At 48.0% G+C, this 18,941-nt stretch overlaps 1 protein-coding gene across 1 annotated transcript; it reads left to right on the forward strand.

The window, feature by feature from the left end:
• The first annotated feature begins 221 nt into the window (after positions 1–221).
• On the forward strand, positions 222–11,978 carry Lgals12 (galectin 12). The gene is made up of 9 exons (XM_059261620.1): positions 222–926; positions 3,076–3,164; positions 3,298–3,511; positions 5,444–5,563; positions 6,122–6,160; positions 6,918–6,944; positions 7,428–7,516; positions 9,117–9,267; positions 9,864–11,978. The coding sequence occupies exons 1-9, from the start codon at positions 858–860 to the stop codon at positions 10,008–10,010; spliced, it is 945 nt and encodes a 314-aa protein (XP_059117603.1). The 5' UTR covers positions 222–857; the 3' UTR covers positions 10,011–11,978.
• Positions 11,979–18,941: the final 6,963 nt, after the last annotated feature.

Genomic DNA, 18,941 nt, shown 5'->3' on the forward strand with positions numbered 1-18,941 from the left:
CTTTACTGGAATCTGTACCAGGCCTGGAGGCCTCTCCTAAAACACAGCTATCTAAGCCCAGGCTCAAACACAAGGAAGCCCCTGCCATGGTCACCCTCTTGACCCACAGGTGAACGAAGTGGGGGAGGCGTTCTGGGAGAAGAAATGACTTGTGGAAGGACACAGAGCAGAGGCTGTATTCCCACTGGCCCAGGCTGCTCTATCTGAGCCCAAGAGAACCCTCCTCTCCCTGCCCTTTGCTCACTCCACTTTCTTGTGACCCCAGCTGGTCCCCGGCATTTGCAGCTAATGATGAAATGGTCTCAAGGGACCTTACAACTTGAAAGAAAAGGAGTCGGGAAAGAGAAAGGAAGGAGAGCAGGAGGAGCCAGGAAGCGGAGGGCGGGGCCTCTCAGGAACCTGCACACGTGTACCACCTCGGTTCCTTCCTCTGAGCCGCTGTCGGCCCAGGTGAGCCCTCGCTGAAATGAGCCAACCCCAGGCTTCCCTTTGAAATGGCCAAGTGCTTCAGACGCAGATGGGTTCGTTAGCTGGTCCGTGAGTGAGTGCTCGCTACCCGCCCCTGGACGCGGAGCTTCGGCTAGCAGACCCGGTCCAGCCAAAGCTGCTGCTGTGTACCACCAGGGCTGGGGACGGAGTGGCGGGTGCGCGGATGTGAGCCCTAGAGGTGGGCCACTGCCCTTTCCAGGTCTGTCCCAAGAAGCATTAGGACTCCACAGGGAAGAGGTGAGACTAGCAGCTTGCGCAGCTGTTATCTCACCCAGACCCTGCCTGGGGAAAGGTGAGTTAATTCAGTGGGGGACGGAGCTTCTGGAATCAGGGTCGGCAGCTGAGTTGGAGTTGCCCCGCCTGCTCCCATGTCAGCTGATGAACATCTGGACCCGATTCCTGACAGCTTCATCCTGCAGCCGCCGGTCTTCCACCCGGTAAGCTTAACACAGTAACTAATCAGCTCAATTCCAACTTGCGTGTGAGTGATTGGGCTCCCGGGGTCTTTGCCTTTTCAGTTTGTCTCTTCTGGGCTGGGTGGCTAGAAGAATGGAGGTGGGGTTGTCCGAAAGGGACACTAAGGACTAAGGGCAGCCGCTTCTCCAAGCTGGAAGGAAGGGCCTGGGAACCCTCCCAATCAGGGATAGTGGGAATTCCTCCCTCTCTCCTCCTGTTCAGTGCCCAGGAGACTCTGAAGGCCAGCAATGCTCTACAGGGAGGCCAAACTCCCAGCAGGCACTGCCACTAATGAGCACTGATTATTACTTTCTCCGGCCTGGTCCTCTCCTCCCTAGAGGCCTCCAGTCACTCAGTTAATTAACACATTCTGCCAAGAGCCTGGGAACTGGGAGCCACTGTGCTGCTGGACCCTGCAAAGCTGTGGGCACCGTGCCATGTGAAGAGCCTGGCCTCTGGCATCTCCCCAGGTGCCTGAATAATGGGCTGAAACACCTGAAACCTCCTAGGTTCCCATCACCTCTTGCTTCGGTCATCTGGAGGGCTCCTTGGGGTGGTCTGGGCTCTCTGATTTCCACTGGGTGTTGACAAGTCATACACGGAGGCTGACCCTGTGGACCTGCCCCAGGTTCACCTGTTGACATGTCTTCTTCGGAGCTCCCACTGTGCTCAGGTGAGTGCAGAGCTTGTTGAAGGGAAAGACAACGAGCCTCCAGTTACATGGGGCTGTGATCTTAATGGGAAACCAGCTAGCCAGCTCCTCTCTACTAGGGGCCAAGGGCCAAGCTAGCGTTGTGAGCTAAGTGCTCTGAGAACTCAGGAGAGGGGAGGCCAAACGATGTCAGGATGGAGAACGAGGAAAGGGTGAGAGGGAACAGACCCAGAAAAAGAGTTGAAAAGTGTGTGTATACTTCAGGAAGGCCAGGCAACTGCTCTGTGAGGAAAGATGGGCCCCAGAGGGGCACGGGGGCTGGTCACTCTTGGGGATCTCTGAAGAGAGTCCACATCAGGGTCAGCTCGCTCCCAACTTCTCCATTCTTTTCTCCTCTCAGCTCCTAAACTCTGAACATTCACTAGTCCTCAGACGCTTCTTTCCCAGGTGGCATTCAATGGATGGCAAGCCTCAGAGGGGACACAGCGGCCTGTCAGTGCTCTGACAGGCCAGTGAAGCTAGATTAGACTTCCCCCGGGCATTGTGGTTTTGACATCTCTGCCCAAGAAAGGAGAGCTTTGAAAAGAACTCTGGTGTTTCCTTGGACTAGCCACTTGAGGGGATGTAGAATTGCCATGGGAACAGATCTCTGGACAAGCCTGTGAGGTGTTATCTAGACTCCCTTAAGATAATGAGAGTCACCCTCAGTGTGGGGTGGCACCATCCTGAGGGCTGAATCCTGGTCCAAATAAAAAACATGCGTTGAGCTAAGCGCCAGCTTTCACTGCAGCCTGAATCCTGACTGGATACAATGTGACCAGCTGCTTCAAGCGCCTGCTGCCATGACTTCCTGTCATGCTGGACTGTACCCCTGAAGCTGTGAGGCAGAATAAGCTCACCCTCCCTTCAGTTGCTTTTGTCAGGGATTTTGTTACAGCAATGAGAGAAGTAATCAATCTGGGAAAAAACGGGTTCTTCTCTTCAAGGACATTTTTCTCTTGAGGTTTTATTAGTTACTTTTTCTCATTGCTGTGAAAAAAAAATACAGCAAAAGAAATGTAAGGCAGGAAAGGTTTGTTTCGGCTCCCAGCCATGGGAGACACATCCACCGTGGCAGGGAAGGTGGTAGGAGGTGGCCACTCTCAACTCCAATGTCAAGAAGCAAAGGCCATGAATGCTTGTACTCCACACTGGCCTTCACCTTTTTATTCAGTCTGGGAGCAGCCTATGAAAAGGCAATGTACCCATTTAGGGTGGATCTTCCCACTTCAAGTAACCTTACCTAGAAAATCCCTCAGAGATGTTCCCAAAAGTGTTTCTGTAGTATTTGTAAATTTCATCAAGCTAATAGTCTAGACTGACTTCCCAGTGGGGAAGCCGAGTTCCCTGGTCTTTTCTCTCCACCATACTCACCCCTGCACACAGGAGTCCCTGGTTCCAACTCCAGTCGGCACACCTGGCTTCTCTCCCCTGTTCAGGTGGTTCCCTATGTCACAACAATTTTTGGTGGCCTGTATGCAGGCAAGATGGTCATGCTGCAGGGTGTGGTCCCTCTACGTGCACGAAGGTAAGGGGGACTGTCTAGGATTTGGTACAGCCCAGATTTAGGGGCATCAATCTGGAGTTCCTCTCTACCTTCAGAATCTCTGTGGGTCTCTGACCAGAAGGACATCTCAAAAGCCACACAACACCCCCACCAGGTTTCAGGTGGACTTCCAGTGCGGGTGCTGCCTGCATCCTCGGCCAGATATTGCCTTCCACTTCAACCCTCGCTTCTACACTGTCAAACCCCATGTCATCTGCAACACCCTCCAAGGTGGACTCTGGCAAAAAGAGGTCCGGTGGCCCGGTGTCGCCCTGCAGAAAGGTGCTAGCTTCCTCATCCTCTTCCTCTTTGAGAACGAAGAGGTGAAGGTGAGTATAAAGGGTAGGCATCAAGCAGTCTAGAACGGGCAGGCCCTACACTATTCCTTCTCTCGTCCAATTTTCCATGGCACTGTGATAAACGGCACTGTGGAGACGGGGCTGAGGCTGCTCTGGGCTCATACAACAAGAAGAAAGCACTAACCCCTGGATCTAGTGGGGAGAGGGCTCCATTGCACGGTCAGAGCAAGCACTTAGAGGACTCCTGCTTGGTGCCAGGCACTGGGCTAAACCCTTTATGAGGATGTGCCCATTTATCCTCCCCATAAGGTCTGAGGAGGATACCTTCACAATCCCCTTACAGCTGAGGCAGCAGGAGACGGGGAGAGAGAACTTAATGCCCAGGCTTTGACCTCCATTATGATCTTAATAGAAGGATAATGAGACCTTCGGAAGGCTCTACAAGACAAGGCAGCTGGAGGAAGGGAAGTCCTAATGCATACAAATTATCCCCAACTTCCTGAGCCTTGGTTTCCTTGATGTAGATAGGAGGAGGAGAACGGTGGCGGTGGTGGTGGTGGCGGTGGTGGCAGTGGTGGCAGTAGTGGTGGTGGTGGTAGTGGTGGTGGTGGTTGCTGTGGACCACATGGCAACCATTGCTGCTTAACCAAGTTCCAGCATTTCAACATTGCAGACAGTTCTCTAGCACCTTTTAACTTTCACTCTTAATGATTCTCACTATGTGTTCTGGGAGTTTCCTATGTCTTTTCCTTTGGGAAATTTTGTGTGGGCTTTGAAGAATGAAAAATGTATAAAATGACAGCCTCTTTAAACAAAATAATTCCTAGGAAAAAAAAATCCCCTCTACCGTGGAACCATATAGCCTGATGATTCTGCACACAGGAATCCCATTGTGCCCTCCTGATTACACCAAGAACAGGAAAGTTAGAGATTTACTAAGGACACACTGGACCCCAAGGATGAAATGCCTACAATTCAGATCCAGAGCCTGAGGCCATTAAGGGCCAGAGTTTAGTTAATAAGTACAGAGAAAGCAGAGTGGTACAGTGTAATGGGAAAAGAGTGAGACATGAGAATCTTCCCTCCTAGGAGCGAATGAGGGGAACAGGCCTGTATAGTAAGACTAAGACACAAATGGGGCACAATTAGGGGACAGCTCCGTGCAAATGCTGCACCATGCCCCTTCAGGAATGAAAATTGCTCTTAAATTGTAGTGGAGTGTCTGGTCCCCAGAAGAATTCCTTTTCCCAAGGTCAGGCATTTAGTTAAGGACCTCCATTCCTTCAAGGGCTTGAGGAAAGTTCCTACTTGCTAAAAGCACTATTCTTATCTCTGGCAAGAGGAACTTGTGGCCCTTCCTTGGTATAAGAGGGCTACTAGTGGAGTTACTGAACCTTTGAGAACAGTAGGCATTTAGATACTTGCTAAACTTATCACTTTTGTCTCAGGGAAAATGCTGTAATGAAGTTAATGGCCACTTTTGCCCCTGAATCATTGAGTCTGCTTTCAATCTCACCTGTGGCTAAACTATTGCCTTTTTTCAATAAACTCGACGACAGCCAACCTGATTCACCCTCAGATCTTGTCCGTCTCCCCACCCCCAACCCCCACCCCACCCCCAGAATTCCACATATCCTCTTTGGGACCTGAATTCTGCCAAAGCAGGTCTCCAGCAGGTAGTGGCAAGGACGATGATGATGACTACATTGTCTAAGAAGGGAAGAGCTCGGTCATCGATAAAGAGCCTGGACAGTGCCCTGGTCCCAGTATCAGCTCTGCCACCTACCAGCTCCAACCCTGGGTAGATTACATAAGTTTATCTGTACAATGCACCTGCCTTGCAGAGTTTGTGGAAAAACAAATAAGTAAAACTAGGGAGGCATGCTTGCTAGTGCCTGGGACGGATTATGCACACAGTGAACAGTGGGCTGCTCTTCAGCTGGGCTCTGTCTGCTTCTCCAGGTGAGTGTAAATGGACAACATTTTCTTCACTACCGCTACCGGCTCCCACTGTCACGTGTGGACACCCTGGGCATATTTGGTGACATTTTGGTGAAGGCTGTTGGATTCCTGAATACCAATGTAAGTTCTCTTGGAACCAAGGCTGGGCAGTGGTGGCCTCTGACTTCTCCTGATCTGGACAGATCTAGAGCTTGCTCACTCACCCCAGACTGAGAGACAGAGGAAGGTCTTCTATGCCCCGGATAACTGAGACGGGAAGTGCACAAAGGTGTCAGAAATAAATGGGGTGCGGAAGAAGAGAAGGTGGCCACAGTGAGGAAGCTCAGGGCCATAGATAAGACTCTTTCCTGTTGGTACAGTCTGGTTAGCACTGAGGGGGCAAAGGATTTGGTACATCAGGGTCCATGCAAGCTGCAGTTTGATAATGGATCCTATCTACCCGATTAACTTATTCAAAATTCAGCTAAATACATGGTTCAGTGGTAGCGCTGCCCTGGCAAACACAAGGCCCTAGCTTCAATCCCCAGTACTGCCAAAATCAGCCCTGGATTGATGCAGTAAGTCTGAGGTGGGGCCAGGAACAGGAACATTCAACACTCAGCTTTCAAAGGTGTGAGAAGCAGTCAGGGGCTTACAGTGGTCCCAAAGGCTCACAGTTGTTTTTTTCTTTCTTAACAGCCATTTGTGGAGGGTAGCAGAGAGTATCCAGTTGGATATGTGAGTTTCTTCCTTCTATTTTTTATTACATTTAGTGTGTGTGTGTGTGTGTGTGTGTGTGTGTGTGTGTGTGTGAATACATGATATGTCAATGTGTGTATGATGAGGGAAGCATGCATGTGTGGAGGTCAGAGAACAATTTGTAGGAGTTTCCGTCCCCATGTGAGTCCAGGGATGGATATCTGAGTCTTTGGGGAGCACGGCTGGACAAGCGTGCTTAGATGCCAGCTGGCCTCTCTCCTCCCTGCACATGGTTGCACAAGGCCCAGCTGACCCCTTCCCTCACTGATGTGGATACCAGGAATGTGCCTGGCTCCCTTAAGTCCCTGGAGAGCCTAGATTTGTCTCTCCCCTCCTGTCTCCAAGGCAAGCTTGGGAAGATGGGTTGAAGGTATTTGGCTACCTGCAGGGGCCCATGACTCCCATCAGAAGATACTTTCTATGGAGCTTTAGATCCTCAGATCAACCCTGCAAGATGGCTGTGGTTGGCTTCACAGGACAAAGACGGGAGATGAGACCCATGACCTTGCCAGACATGTGGGATGGCAGCTCCACTGTCCTTCCAACTCTTCCCTATTACTCAAAGATGGGAGGGGGGGTATCTCAAGAGTCAAAGGATCCTCCACCAGGAGCCCACTCACTCACCTGCTGCTCGGAAAGGCACAATCTCTTTGTGTCCCTCAATGCAAGCAAAGTAGGAAGACCTCCTTGCCCAGGCAGATGCTAACAACCTCCCCTGCCTCTTTCTCTCCTTCAGCCCTTCCTGCTGTCTAGCCCCAGGCTGGTAAGTGAGCCTCGCTCTAGGTCTCTCCTGGAGGTAGAGAGTTTCAGCTCCCTGACTTCCTGCTTTCCCTTTCTTTGTGGAGACCTTCAGCCAGCGGGAGGGTGAGGTAGCTCCAGGCAGAACTCCACTTTCACTGACCCTCTTCACTTACTCTGCACATGGGTATTTAATACTTCCCTGTGACTGGCCCAGTGCCAAGGCAAGGAGGTCCCTCTAGTCCCAGACCTCCAGTTGCTCATAGGTGGCAGAGTGACAAACCACTGCATGTCTGCTACATACAGTTCAGAGCACATCTGTGGTAGAAGGCACCAGGACACTGAGCACAGCCTGGAGGGGCCTGAGCTGGCTCTCAGCAGGTCTGCAGCAGGTGTAAGCAGGACTGAGTCTCCTAGCTGCAAGCCTATAGAGAGACTCACCTGCCCTGGCGTTCCTGGGTCCCTGACACCACTCTGATCACCATCTTAGTCATTTTCTGTCTGTCAGGAGGTGCCCTGCTCACGCACTCTTCCTCGGGGTCTCTGGCCCGGGCAAGTCATTGTAGTTCGAGGATTGGTCTTGCAAGAGCCAAAAGAGTAAGTATTTAATTTTAAGAAGAAGAAAGAGACGGGCAGTGGTGGCACATGCCTTTAATCCCAGCACTTGGGAGGCAAAGCCAGGCGGATCTCTGTGAGTTCGAGGCCAGCCTGGGCTACGGAGTGCGTTCCAGGAAAGGCACAAAGCTACACAGAGAAACCCTGTCTCAAAAACAAATAAAAAATGAAAAAGTAAGGGAGGGAGGGAGGGAGGCAGGCAGGCAGGCTGGCTGGCTGGCCAGCCTCACGGTTAAGTTTCCAGCACCACCATTTAGCCCTGTATTACAGCACAGCAAAGAGAAGTGAGTTAGCCCAGGTTGTAGAGACGGTGAATCGAGTTGGAGTTGGGAACAGTAGCCCCAGTTATGGGTGCTGCTTCCCTGTGGAGTGAACTAGCTTCACATCACAAGTCCCAGAAAAGAGCCCTTGCAGTTGAGACCCAAAGAGGAGATATGGCCTCCTATGTCGTCACAGTGCTTGGTTTAGGAAACAAGCTACCCTAGAAAGAAAGTGTGCGGTAGTGCTTGGAAGCCAGAACCTGGAGGCAGTTCGAAAATGCATGCTTCCTGGCTTCTTCTCCAGTGAGTGTTCAAACCTGACCTGTAGCTTAGGTCCATTTAGACTAGAGGTTTCCATGTCCCCTAATGTCACCCTGACCCCATCCAGCAGAGCCCTAGACTTGGTAAGAGATTCCCTGAGATGCCCATCAAAACTCTGGAGCTAGAGAGATGGCTCAGCATTTAGAAGCACTCCCAACACAAATGTAGGGCTGGAGTTCAGGTGCCAGCACCCCTGGAACAAGCCAGGGACACGCATAGCCCGCAGCACCTCTGGAGACAGACAGGAGTGCTGGGGCTTCCTGGCCTCTAGCCTCACTGAGAAGCTGGAGCGCCAAGCTCAGGGAGGGAGCCTGTTTCAAAGAAATAGCATAAAGAACTAGAGAAGGACACCTGACACCCTCCTCTAGTGCGTGTGTGTACACACACACACACACACACACACACACACACACATACACACACACACAAAGATGTAGATGCTGTATGTGTAATAATACTATCTAAGCAAATAATATCATTTCCGTACTTATTTATTTTTCTACACAAGCAACTTACATGTTCTTTCATTTAATTCTAACAGCCCAAGATGGGAACAGCATGCTTATCCTCCCTAATTTACAGATGAAGTGGCTTGTCCAAGATCGAAGCTCTAAAGTCAGAGCATAAACCCTGCAGCCTGGTCCTTACCACTAAGCTCTTGCAAAAGCATTAAACCACAACATGACACATAACAATAAATGTTAGCTGCTGCTGTGATCACAGCTGTCCCCATTTTCAGGGCAATAAACTGAGGCTCCAACGAAGTAATTACGCCGCCCCCATAGTCTTCCAGTCAGGGATTCAAGTATGATACTCACGTGCTGTCTATGCCTCTGTGCTGTTATGTGTCCAAGTGTTCTGCCCAGAGCCTGACACAGAAACTTAATTCTTGGAAGCTATCTAATCCTCCAGTGGCTCTCCTGCCTCCAGCCTTCTCCTTCAGAGATACGACAGCCTGTAGGCAACAGAGGCTGATCCACTTCTCTGCCTCCTTCCTGTAGTTTCACCCTGAGCCTGAGGGATGGGGCCACCCATGTTCCTGTGACACTCAGAGCTTCCTTCACAGACAGGACACTGGCCTGGGTGTCTTCCTGGGGACGAAAGAAGCTGATCTCAGCCCCCTTCCTCTTTTATCCCCAGCGATTCTTTGAGGTAGGTCTGAGCCAAGTCATCACGTCTCTCCTTGAGCCTATTCCCATAGTAATCTGAAGACTGTGGGCTGGATCTTGGGATAGAGGAGCAAGCCAATACCCTGGGGCTAGGTACCCAGAGCCAGCTCCACAGAGAGAACGTCCAAACATTGGCCTTCGGTCCTCTATGCTGATGCCAGAGATGCTGGGCCCAGAAACATAGGCATGATGAATGCAGATGGGGCCAAGCATCAGTTGTCTTTAAAAGCTCCCCTAAGATTCTAAAGGCCAGGTGTGATAGAGCACACCTGTAATGCCAGCCCTTGGAAAGTGGAGGCAGAAGGATCAGGAGTTCAAGACCAGCCTCAGCTACATAGGAAGCTGGAGGCCAGCCTGAGGTACATGAGACTTGATCTCAAGCTCCCTTTATGGCTCTAGTGTGTAGGCAGGGTTGAGAACATTTCCCAGGGGAAAGCAACATTGCAGATGGTGAACTTTAACCCCTGAACCTGACTGTCTCTGATCATTGTGTCCCCTCAGTGGAGGGGGATCTCTATAGTAGTACACCAGGGAGGGTCTGTCTGGAAGCCCACCACCCACTGAAGCTATTCTTACCAGGTACTGCTTCTGTGCCAGGAGGGAGGGCTGAAGCTGGCACTCAATGGGCAGGGGCTGGGGGCCACCAGCCTGGACCAGAAAGCCCTGGAGCAGCTACGGGAGCTCAGGATCAGTGGAAGTGTCCATCTCTACTGTGTCCACTACTAAGGAGAGCTCCAAGGGCACCCCAGTCAGAGAAGAGGAAGGGCAGCTGCAGCCAGGGCTCCACAGTGCAGCCTCACCCTGCCGTCCTCACCGGACCATTGACCTGTCATCACTGTGCAGGCCTAGTTCACATCACAAGCTTGAGTCTGCAAGAGCATCAGGGCCCCATGGCTAGGGAAGGCTTACAGCTCTGTGCCTCCTCTATCAGGAGCTTGGTGGCTCTATCTTCCTAGACTGTACTCAAGGGGGACAAATGTTATAACCTCACAAAGACACACACACACTTATTGCATTTTAATCAATTCTGAAAACAAGGGCCCAGGTCAGTGTGGTGTCTCTGCACTCCTCTTCAGCATTCAAACTCTGTCTTGGCCCTCTTTCCACCACTCCATGGGGCCATGTGGCTGAAACCCTATCCAGGCCCAGCCACTGAGAAGGCAAATGAGTGTGAGAAGATAAGCCCCAGGCCTATGATCAACACATACCTTCTACACTCACATTTCCATCTAAACTTGAATTTCATCTACAGTTGCTCAACAGTTTGTGAAGCCTTTGCCCAAGGTGACAAACACCACAGTTGCTTGCATAGTTTTGGCCAAAGCGAAATAACCACATCCCAGAAAAACACACTGATAATGGGACCACATTTTAGGCACCCAACCATGTAAACAACAGTAATCTCACCTAAGATTATATTATAGTCTAGGTGGGTCAGAGGCAATACCATCTATGTTTGTATAATATACCCTGTGATGTTCACACGGTGGCAAAATGGTCGAATAATGAATTTCTCAGAATTTCTCCCTGTCATAAAATGATACATGACTGTATTTAGCAGAGCACGTAGACCAGGGAAAAAAGAAGACTGTAGAGGGTTTGATTTGGTCTATTCCTGGAAATAAAATCTGGGTTCACCTCAGAATGGACTTCAGACTCTATCTCTTGGAAATGTTTCTGTAATCCCATCTGCATGCCCACAGCTGTGTCAAGTCACTGGGTGGAGGATGCTGATGAAGGATTCGCCATTTTATAACTCTATACTCTAAACAGAGAGCCATTTTCTTCCCTGATCCGTGTACCAAGATTGATCATACATCTATCATGAAAAAACTCAATAAATACCAGGGGAGAGGAGCTTTTACTGCAAATGTGCCTTTATCATAACCAGGGAAACTAGAGGTCAGGGAAAAAGATGGCTGGAAGATAACTCTTAGACACCAAGGCCCTGGATTCTGGGAAGAATCTGGGTCAAAGAAGAGATGGCAGGTTGGTAGGTTGAGGTAGAGAGTGTGCAGCTTTCATGGCAAAAACAACAGGAGGGCAACATGCCACTTAGCCAGGAGCAAATCCTGTGGCTGCTTACATACCTTGATGGCTTTCTTACAGCTTTAAAGTAAACCCTAAAACTCTGTAGAGAAATTATTTATTCTCCATACAACTTTTCCTCAACTTTCCTCAGCCCTTTATTATACACCACAGTATTTTTTTAAAATAAACTTATTAAGGCCTGAAGAGATGGCTCAGCAATTAAGAGCACTGGCTGCTCCTCCAGAGGACCCGGGTACAATTCTTAGCATCCATATGGCAACTCACACCTTTCAGTAACTCCAGTTCCAGAAGATCTGATGCCCTCTTCTGGCCTCCACAGATACTGCATAAATGTGGCACACAGACATACACAGGCAAAACACCCATATAGAAAAGAAAAATTAGCCAGGTGGTGGTGCATGCCTTTAATCCCAGCACTAGGGAGGCAGAGGCAGGCAGATCTCTGAGTTCAAGGCCAGCCTGGTCTACAGAGCAAGTTCCAGACAGCCAGGGCTATATAGAGAAACCCTGTCTCAACCTACCAAAAAAAAATTTTTTAAATAAACTTGTCAGTTCCCACACATATATAATTCATTATTTGCATTAGCACCTCAGCAGCACTTATTAATATAATCCTATTTATTTAATCTACTAATGAAATAAACTATATTAAGAGAATTCTAATATACTGTCTTAAAATTTTTGGAGTGAAATTCATATGGTGTTGATGAATCTTAATAAATACATTGTGTATTTTACTCACTAATATGTATCATTTTGTATTATTGTTTATAATTGGCCTGTCATTTTACTTAATTATATGTATTAGTGGCTTTTCTATTATTGTGATAAACACCGTAACCAAGGCAACCTGTAGAAGGCAGGGTTTATTTGAACTTACGGTTCTAGAGGGGTAAGTTTGCTAAACAGCAGGCATGATGGCTAGAGTAGTAGCAAGATGAGAGCTCACATCTTGAACTATGCAAGCAGGTAAAAGGGAGAGCAAATTCAAAGTGACAGGAGTCTTTAAACTCCCAAAGCCATCCCCCAGTGACATGCTTCCTCCAACAAAGCCACACCTCCTAAGCCTCCCAAACAGCGTCACCCACAAAGGACCAAGTATTCAAACGTCTGGACTATGGGGGATATTCTCATTCAAACCACCAAACAATGCACGTGTTAGACTTTTCACGGCTGTGACAATTTAAGGAGAGAAGAATTTATATTGCCCCAGTTTTAGAGTTTTCCACACATCATGGTAAAGAGCCCACGGAGGCTGGAGGACAGCTGCTCCCATCATGACAGCCAGGACCCAGGAGGTGAGGGTGGGGTGTGCCCACACTAGCTAGCTTGCTTTTTTCTTTTTCCTCTGTGGCTGCCAGCCTATCAGTGCCTACATTCAGGTTAGGTCTTTCATGCTTAGTAAATCCTCAGACATGTGTGGAAGCAGGCTTTACTTATCTTCCCAACATATCCCAACAGAGAATGAAGGAAGTTGAAATGAAATATTCAAAAGTTGACACAAAAGAAACAATAGCAGCTGGTAGATACGACCTTGCCTTCCAGATGGAGGCATTAAATCTTCTGGAACTTCTCATGACAGCATCTGTAGTACCCAGACCACTCCCTTCTATAAACGCCTTGGGCACACCTAACTCCAGAGTTTGTCTTTAGAAGGCATTTATGGAAAATGGCACTTGCTGTGGAAAAATTCATTTTCTCTGCTGCACTGGTCTTTGAGACACAGGACGTCTGTGCAGGCCCCAGTCCTGCAGGGTCAGGCTCACCCTGTGTCTGGTGTAGCAGAGAGTACTTGGAGACTTCCATGAGGTAATGAACTATGGGGTATTCAGACTCAGCTAAAAGAAGAACACCCCCACCCCACCCCACTCAGCTCTGTAATCCTGTCTCTCCTATTTCCTTCAACACATTTGTACTCCTGTAAAAGTGCAAAGTAGTCAGTCACAGTGGCAGAGGCAGGTGGATCTCTGTGATCCTGGTCTACATAGTGAGTTCCAGCCAGGGCTACAGAGAAAGATCCTATCTCAAAGAAAGAAAAATGTAATACAAAATACTGAAAGTGTAGTGTAAGGCCGAAGTGATGGCTCAGTGGTCAGAAGAGGTTCCTGATCTTACAGAGAATTCTAGCTCAGTTCCCAGCACCCATGTTGGGCAGCTCACAGCCACCTGTAACTCTAGTCCCAGGGGATCTAATGCCTCTGGCCTCCATGAACAAATACACAAATGTACACAGAACCCCAACAGAAGCACGCATATGTAATATAAAAATAAATCTTAAGGAAATAAAAGCGCAGTGCAACTTTAGCAATCTGAACTCTGAAATCCCTTTCCATCAGCCTACAACCCCTGATTCACAGTGGTTCCAAGGACAAACAGCCTGAACTCAGTGGGGTTCAGCTCAGTCCCCCAACAGCTGGACTAGGGCAGGGAGTAAAATCTGGACTCAGAATGGACTTTGGACACTTATCTCTTGATTGTGCTTCTGTAATCTTCTTGATATGCCCAGGGCTGTGCCTGGTCACTGGGTAGAAGACACTGATAAAGGATTCACTAAGGTCAGCTCAGAGTAGTGTAAGGAATCCGCTGCCTCAGGGCGAAAGACACAATCTCACACCCTAGGAGCAGGACATTTCAGAGCATGAAAAATCTGATAATGTTTTTGTGGGCCCAGTACCAATTGCTAAATGGTGAGTTTCTTCCTTAAAAATTGAAAAGGATGGACTGGAGAGGTGGCTCCGCAGTTAAAGATATGTACTGCTTCTTCAGAGGACCTGGATTTGTTTCCCAGCACCCACATCAGGCAGCTCACTACTGTCTGTAACTCCAGTTCCAGGGAATCTGATGTCCTCAAACCTCAACAGACACCTGCACACATGAGGTGCATATAAACTCACAGGCGCGCGCGCACACACACACACATACACACACACACACACATATAAATAAGTTAGCCCCTTTTTTGTTGCAAAGGAGTTTCAGTTATGTAATATCTAAATAATAAGTACTGAAACTAAAACACACACATGTGCAAAGGTGAACAAGTGGCGTGTGTTACCATTGTTGCTTGTGATGGTGGAAATTGTTTATATGCCAACAAAAGAAGGAAGAATATATAGATTTTGATTAATGTCATTGAGCCACTAAAATAAGTAATTTTATAATTTTATATACAGAGAGCAATTTTCACCCCTCTCGTTTGCTTTGTTCTCTGGGCATCCCCAGCTGGTCTCTTTCCTTGAGAGTTTTTTAGAAGAGTCTTGTGCATTTGATTAAAAACAAATGTCTTAGGGTTTCTATTGCTGGGAAGAGAGACCATGACCACAGCAACTCTTATAAGGAAAACATTTAGTTGGGGTGGCTCACTTACAGTTTCAGAGGCTCGGTCCATTATCATCATGGCAGGGGTGGGGTGGGGGTAGGGAGTGGCATGCAGGCAGACATGGTGCTGGCTACATCTTGACCAGAAGGCAACAGGAAGTGAACTGTGACACTGGGTGGTGTCCTGAGCATAGGAAACCTCAAAGCCCACCCCCACAGTGACACACTTCCTCCAACAAAACCACACCTCCTAATAGTGCCACTCCTTATGAGTTTATGGGAGTCAGTTACATTCAAACTATCACAAGTTTTACTGGATCAGGGATGTTGCTCATTTGGCAAGGTGCTTGCCTAGTATGTATGAAGCCCTTGTTCCATCCCCCCAAAACTAAGCATGGGGGCACATACCTATAACCCTAGTGTTCGAGAGGCGGAAGTAGGAGACTCAGAAGTTATTAAAGGTCATCCTCACTACACAGTGAATTGGAGGCCAGCCTGAACTACGTGAAAACCTACCAAAAACAAACAAACAAAAAACCCTCTGTTTCTCTGGTCCACATAGGAGCTATCCCCAAAAGAAACTCACATTCAGCCCCTTTTAAAATGCCGTGTACCAGGAATGGAGAGAGAGCTCAGAGGTTAAGAGCACCTACTGCTCTTGCAGAGAAGCTGAGTTTGTTTCCCAGTACCCATGTGTGTTGGGGAAGGTGTCACAACCATCTGTAACTCCAGTCCTAGGGCTTCTGACAACCCTGTAGGTATGTTGCTATGACACACAGGTGCAAGTCAGAGGACAACCTTTGGGAGTCAGTGTTCTCCTTCCACAGTGTAGGTCCCTGTTGTGTATCAAAACTTTTCCTGAGGAGACACTGCAAACATGTCTACTTGCCCCAGATAAGGAGCCCACAAAAGACGCTACTAAAGTCCAGCTTAGTGAACCAATGAGTTCCATTGGGGTTACAGGAATATAGGTTAGGGGTTACTTACTATAGTAGAATATTATCGTAAGGTGTGTTACTTTTGTTTATATTGCATTTATTTAACTCTATGAAGCTCTGTTACTGTGCCTGTCTAAAACACCTGATGGTCTAATAAAGAACTGGACAAGGCAGGAGAAAGGATGGGTGGGCCTGGCAGGCAGATAGATAGATAGATAGATAGATATAGATATAGATATAGATATAGATATATCGAGAGAGAGAAGAAGAAGAAGAAGAAGAAGAAGAAGAAGAAGAAGGAGGAGGAGGAGGAGGAGGAGGAGGAGGAGGAGGAGGAAGAAGAAGAAGAAGAAGAAGAAGAAGAAGAAGAAGAAGAAGAAGAAGAAGAAGAAGAAGAAGAAGAACTCTGAGAAGGGATCAAGGAGCCAGAGAAGGAGGAGGACTCCAGGGACCAGCCACCTAGCTACACAGCAAGCCACGGAGCAAGAGTAAGACTTACAGAAATAAGAAAACCAGAAAAGCCCAGAGGCAAAAAGTAGATGGAATAAGTTAAGGACAGCTAGCAAGAAAGAAGCCAAGCTAAGACTGGGCATTCATAAGTAAGAAGAAGCCTCTGTGTGTGATTTACTTGGGAGCTGAGTGGCAAAACATGAATGGTGCTCACAATAGCAGCTTAGAATTCTCAAAACATCTAGTAGCCACACCTTATGGTAAAGCATCCTGTAATTAGGCCTTGAAGGATAAAGATACCTGGTAACCATGCCTTTGGCCAAAACATCCTATTATGCAGCCATGCGGGGCAAAACAAGCTCAGACTCTCTGACCTTGAGTCAGGATGGAATAAGGCCACACTATAGAGTCTCTGTGGGTCCCCACACTTTTATAAAGGAAAACATTTAATCAGGCCTTGCTTGGAGTTCAGAGGTTTAGTCCATTGTCATCACGGTGGGAAGCATGGCAGCTGAGAGTTCTACATCTGGATCCACAGGCAGCAGGAAGAGAGAGTGTGACACTGGGCTTGCTTGGGCTTTTGGAACCTCACTCCCCAGGGACACACTTCTTCCAATAAGGCCACACCTCCTAACCCCTCTCAAGTAGTACCAATCCCTGATTACCAAGCATTCAAATATATGAGCCTATGGGGGCCATTCTTATTCAAACCACCACACCAGTGTATCATTAATTTTTATAAATATGCCTGTGTATCTAGTTAGAATTTGAATTTCACAGTTATACTGTGCATGTCTGTTGAAACTGTTTCTTGCCAATTTTTTTCAAATTTTCTATATCTTTGTGTTGCATTATCAGTTCCTAGAAGATATGCATTTTTTAAGGTATTTTTTATATGTATATGGTTGTTTTGTCTGCATGTATGTCTGTGTGTGCAGTGCCCATGGAGGATAAAAAGGGGTGTTGGATCCTCTGAAACTGGAGTTACAGATGGTTGTGAGCAGCCATGTGTGTGCTGGGAACCAAACTCAGGCCCCCTGGAAAAATAGCCAGTGCTCTTAACTACTGAGCCATCTCTCCAACCTCAAAAGCATGTGTTTTGATCTCCCGCTTTGATGGCAAATTGTCGATTTCCCCTCATAAGTGACCAAGAACTCATGATCTACTTTGAGACTATTAAATGCAAATGAATTTAGAATTAGTATATACTTAAGTTGAAACTTTAATCAGGACCTTTTTATTTTCTCTGTGTAGTAATCATTTTGCCTGAAAATCTGTATTTTCTTCTGTTTTTTTTTTACAACTTTTTATCACATTTACACATGTAGTGAATGCAGTCATGTGTACACCAATGTGATGGTATATATGTGGAGGTCAGAGAACAACTTTTCAGAGCTGGTTTGCTCCTTCCACCATGTGGGTCCCAGGGATCAAACTCGGGTCAACAGACTTGGTGGCAGATGCCTCTACTTTCTGAGCCCTTTCCACGGCCCTGGGTTGCTTTTTCTCATTTGACAGCGGAGGTTTTGTTTGGTTCTCTTGTATTTGGTTATTCTCCTTCTTTTCCCCTCCATTGTTGGTTTAGAAGCCCTCAGTGTGTCCCCTTCACCTTGTGCCACACTGGGGTGGTGGGCAGGGTGCATCAAGATATCTGTCCTTTGAACTCGGATCCGGGTTCCTTGGGTTTGAGGAACTTGAGCACTGGCATGAGACACTAAGGAAGGAACCTGTGCCAAAGAAAATTATTCTCTCGATGCTGGGACTTGGAGAGCACATGTGTATTCTGTGTGAGATATGGGTACGGCAGGGGAAAGGTGCCATGGAGCGAGATGGTATCTGACCATCCTGTACCCTGACTAGGGCTGTAATGGACAAGATGTCTGCAGATAACCGGCAGTGCAAGGCAACATCTGCAACCTAGTGAAAGCATCGTGGCCCTGCGGAGGAACGGCAGCTGGCCCCAGAGGAGAGTTTCTGAGGAGCCCACAGAAGTCCCCTGGAACAGTCACTGTGAATATCTGCCAATCCCAACCAACAGTTTCAGGGGTCTGGAGAGACGGCTCAGCAGCTAAGGGCACTTGTTGCACTTGCAGAGGATCTGAGGCTGGTTCCCCACAGGGCAGCTCACAACCATCTGTAACTTCAGTTTCAGGGTATCCAGTGCCCTCTTCTGGCCCCCACAGGCACTGTGCACACATGGCACACATACATATGTGCTAACACCTATACACATAAAATAAAAAATAAATCCTTTTTTTTTTTTTAATCAACTGCAAAGGTGACTTGCCTGAGTCCTGGGATGAGCACTAGGTAACAGCTGTATCAGTTGCCCCCAAAATCCCTAAGGTCTGAAAGCAATGTTTGTACCATGTGACTCTGAGCCATAAGACACAGCTAATTGACTTAGTAGAAACCACTTGACCAAAAGGCAGCCAGTGTGTAGGCTGAGCTCTGTAGTGCACTGAGCCAATCACATTCTCTCTTGGGGACTCAGAGCTGAGTGTGTAAGTGATAATGAGCTGAGGTGGGAAGAGAAGGGCAGGTGGAAATACAGGACTAGTGGTGGAAAAGCAGGAGTGCTGAGGAGGAGGAAGAGCCAAGGCAGAAGGACCTTATGCTGCTTGATTTTTCTCAATGTGACACAAGCTGGAGTCATTTGGGAAGAGAAAACCTCAGTGGAGAAAATGCCTCCAGGAGATTGGCATTTTCTTGATTCACGATTGGTGTGGGAGAGCCCAACCCACCATGGGTGGTAACACCTCTCAACAGGTGGTTCTGGGTCGTATAAGAAAACAAGCTGAGTGAGCCATGGAGAGCAAGCCGGTAAGCAGCAACCCCCCTCCCTATGATTTCTGCTTCTGTTCCTGCCTTGATTTCCCGTTTCAGCTTCTCTCAATGG

Source organism: Peromyscus eremicus, chromosome 1, assembly GCF_949786415.1.
Source record: "Peromyscus eremicus chromosome 1, PerEre_H2_v1, whole genome shotgun sequence".
Lineage (NCBI taxonomy): Eukaryota > Metazoa > Chordata > Mammalia > Rodentia > Cricetidae > Peromyscus > Peromyscus eremicus.

Bases quoted from the DNA above. Each gene is read 5' to 3' on its own strand.
- Lgals12 (XM_059261620.1), top strand. From the start codon at position 858: ATGTCAGCTGATGAACATCTGGACCCGATTCCTGACAGCTTCATCCTG. The intron at 3,512-5,443 runs GTGAGTATAAAG...CTGCTTCTCCAG, and splicing joins TTGAGAACGAAGAGGTGAAG to GTGAGTGTAAATGGACAACA. The intron at 7,517-9,116 runs GTAAGTATTTAA...TCCTTCCTGTAG, and splicing joins GTCTTGCAAGAGCCAAAAGA to TTTCACCCTGAGCCTGAGGG.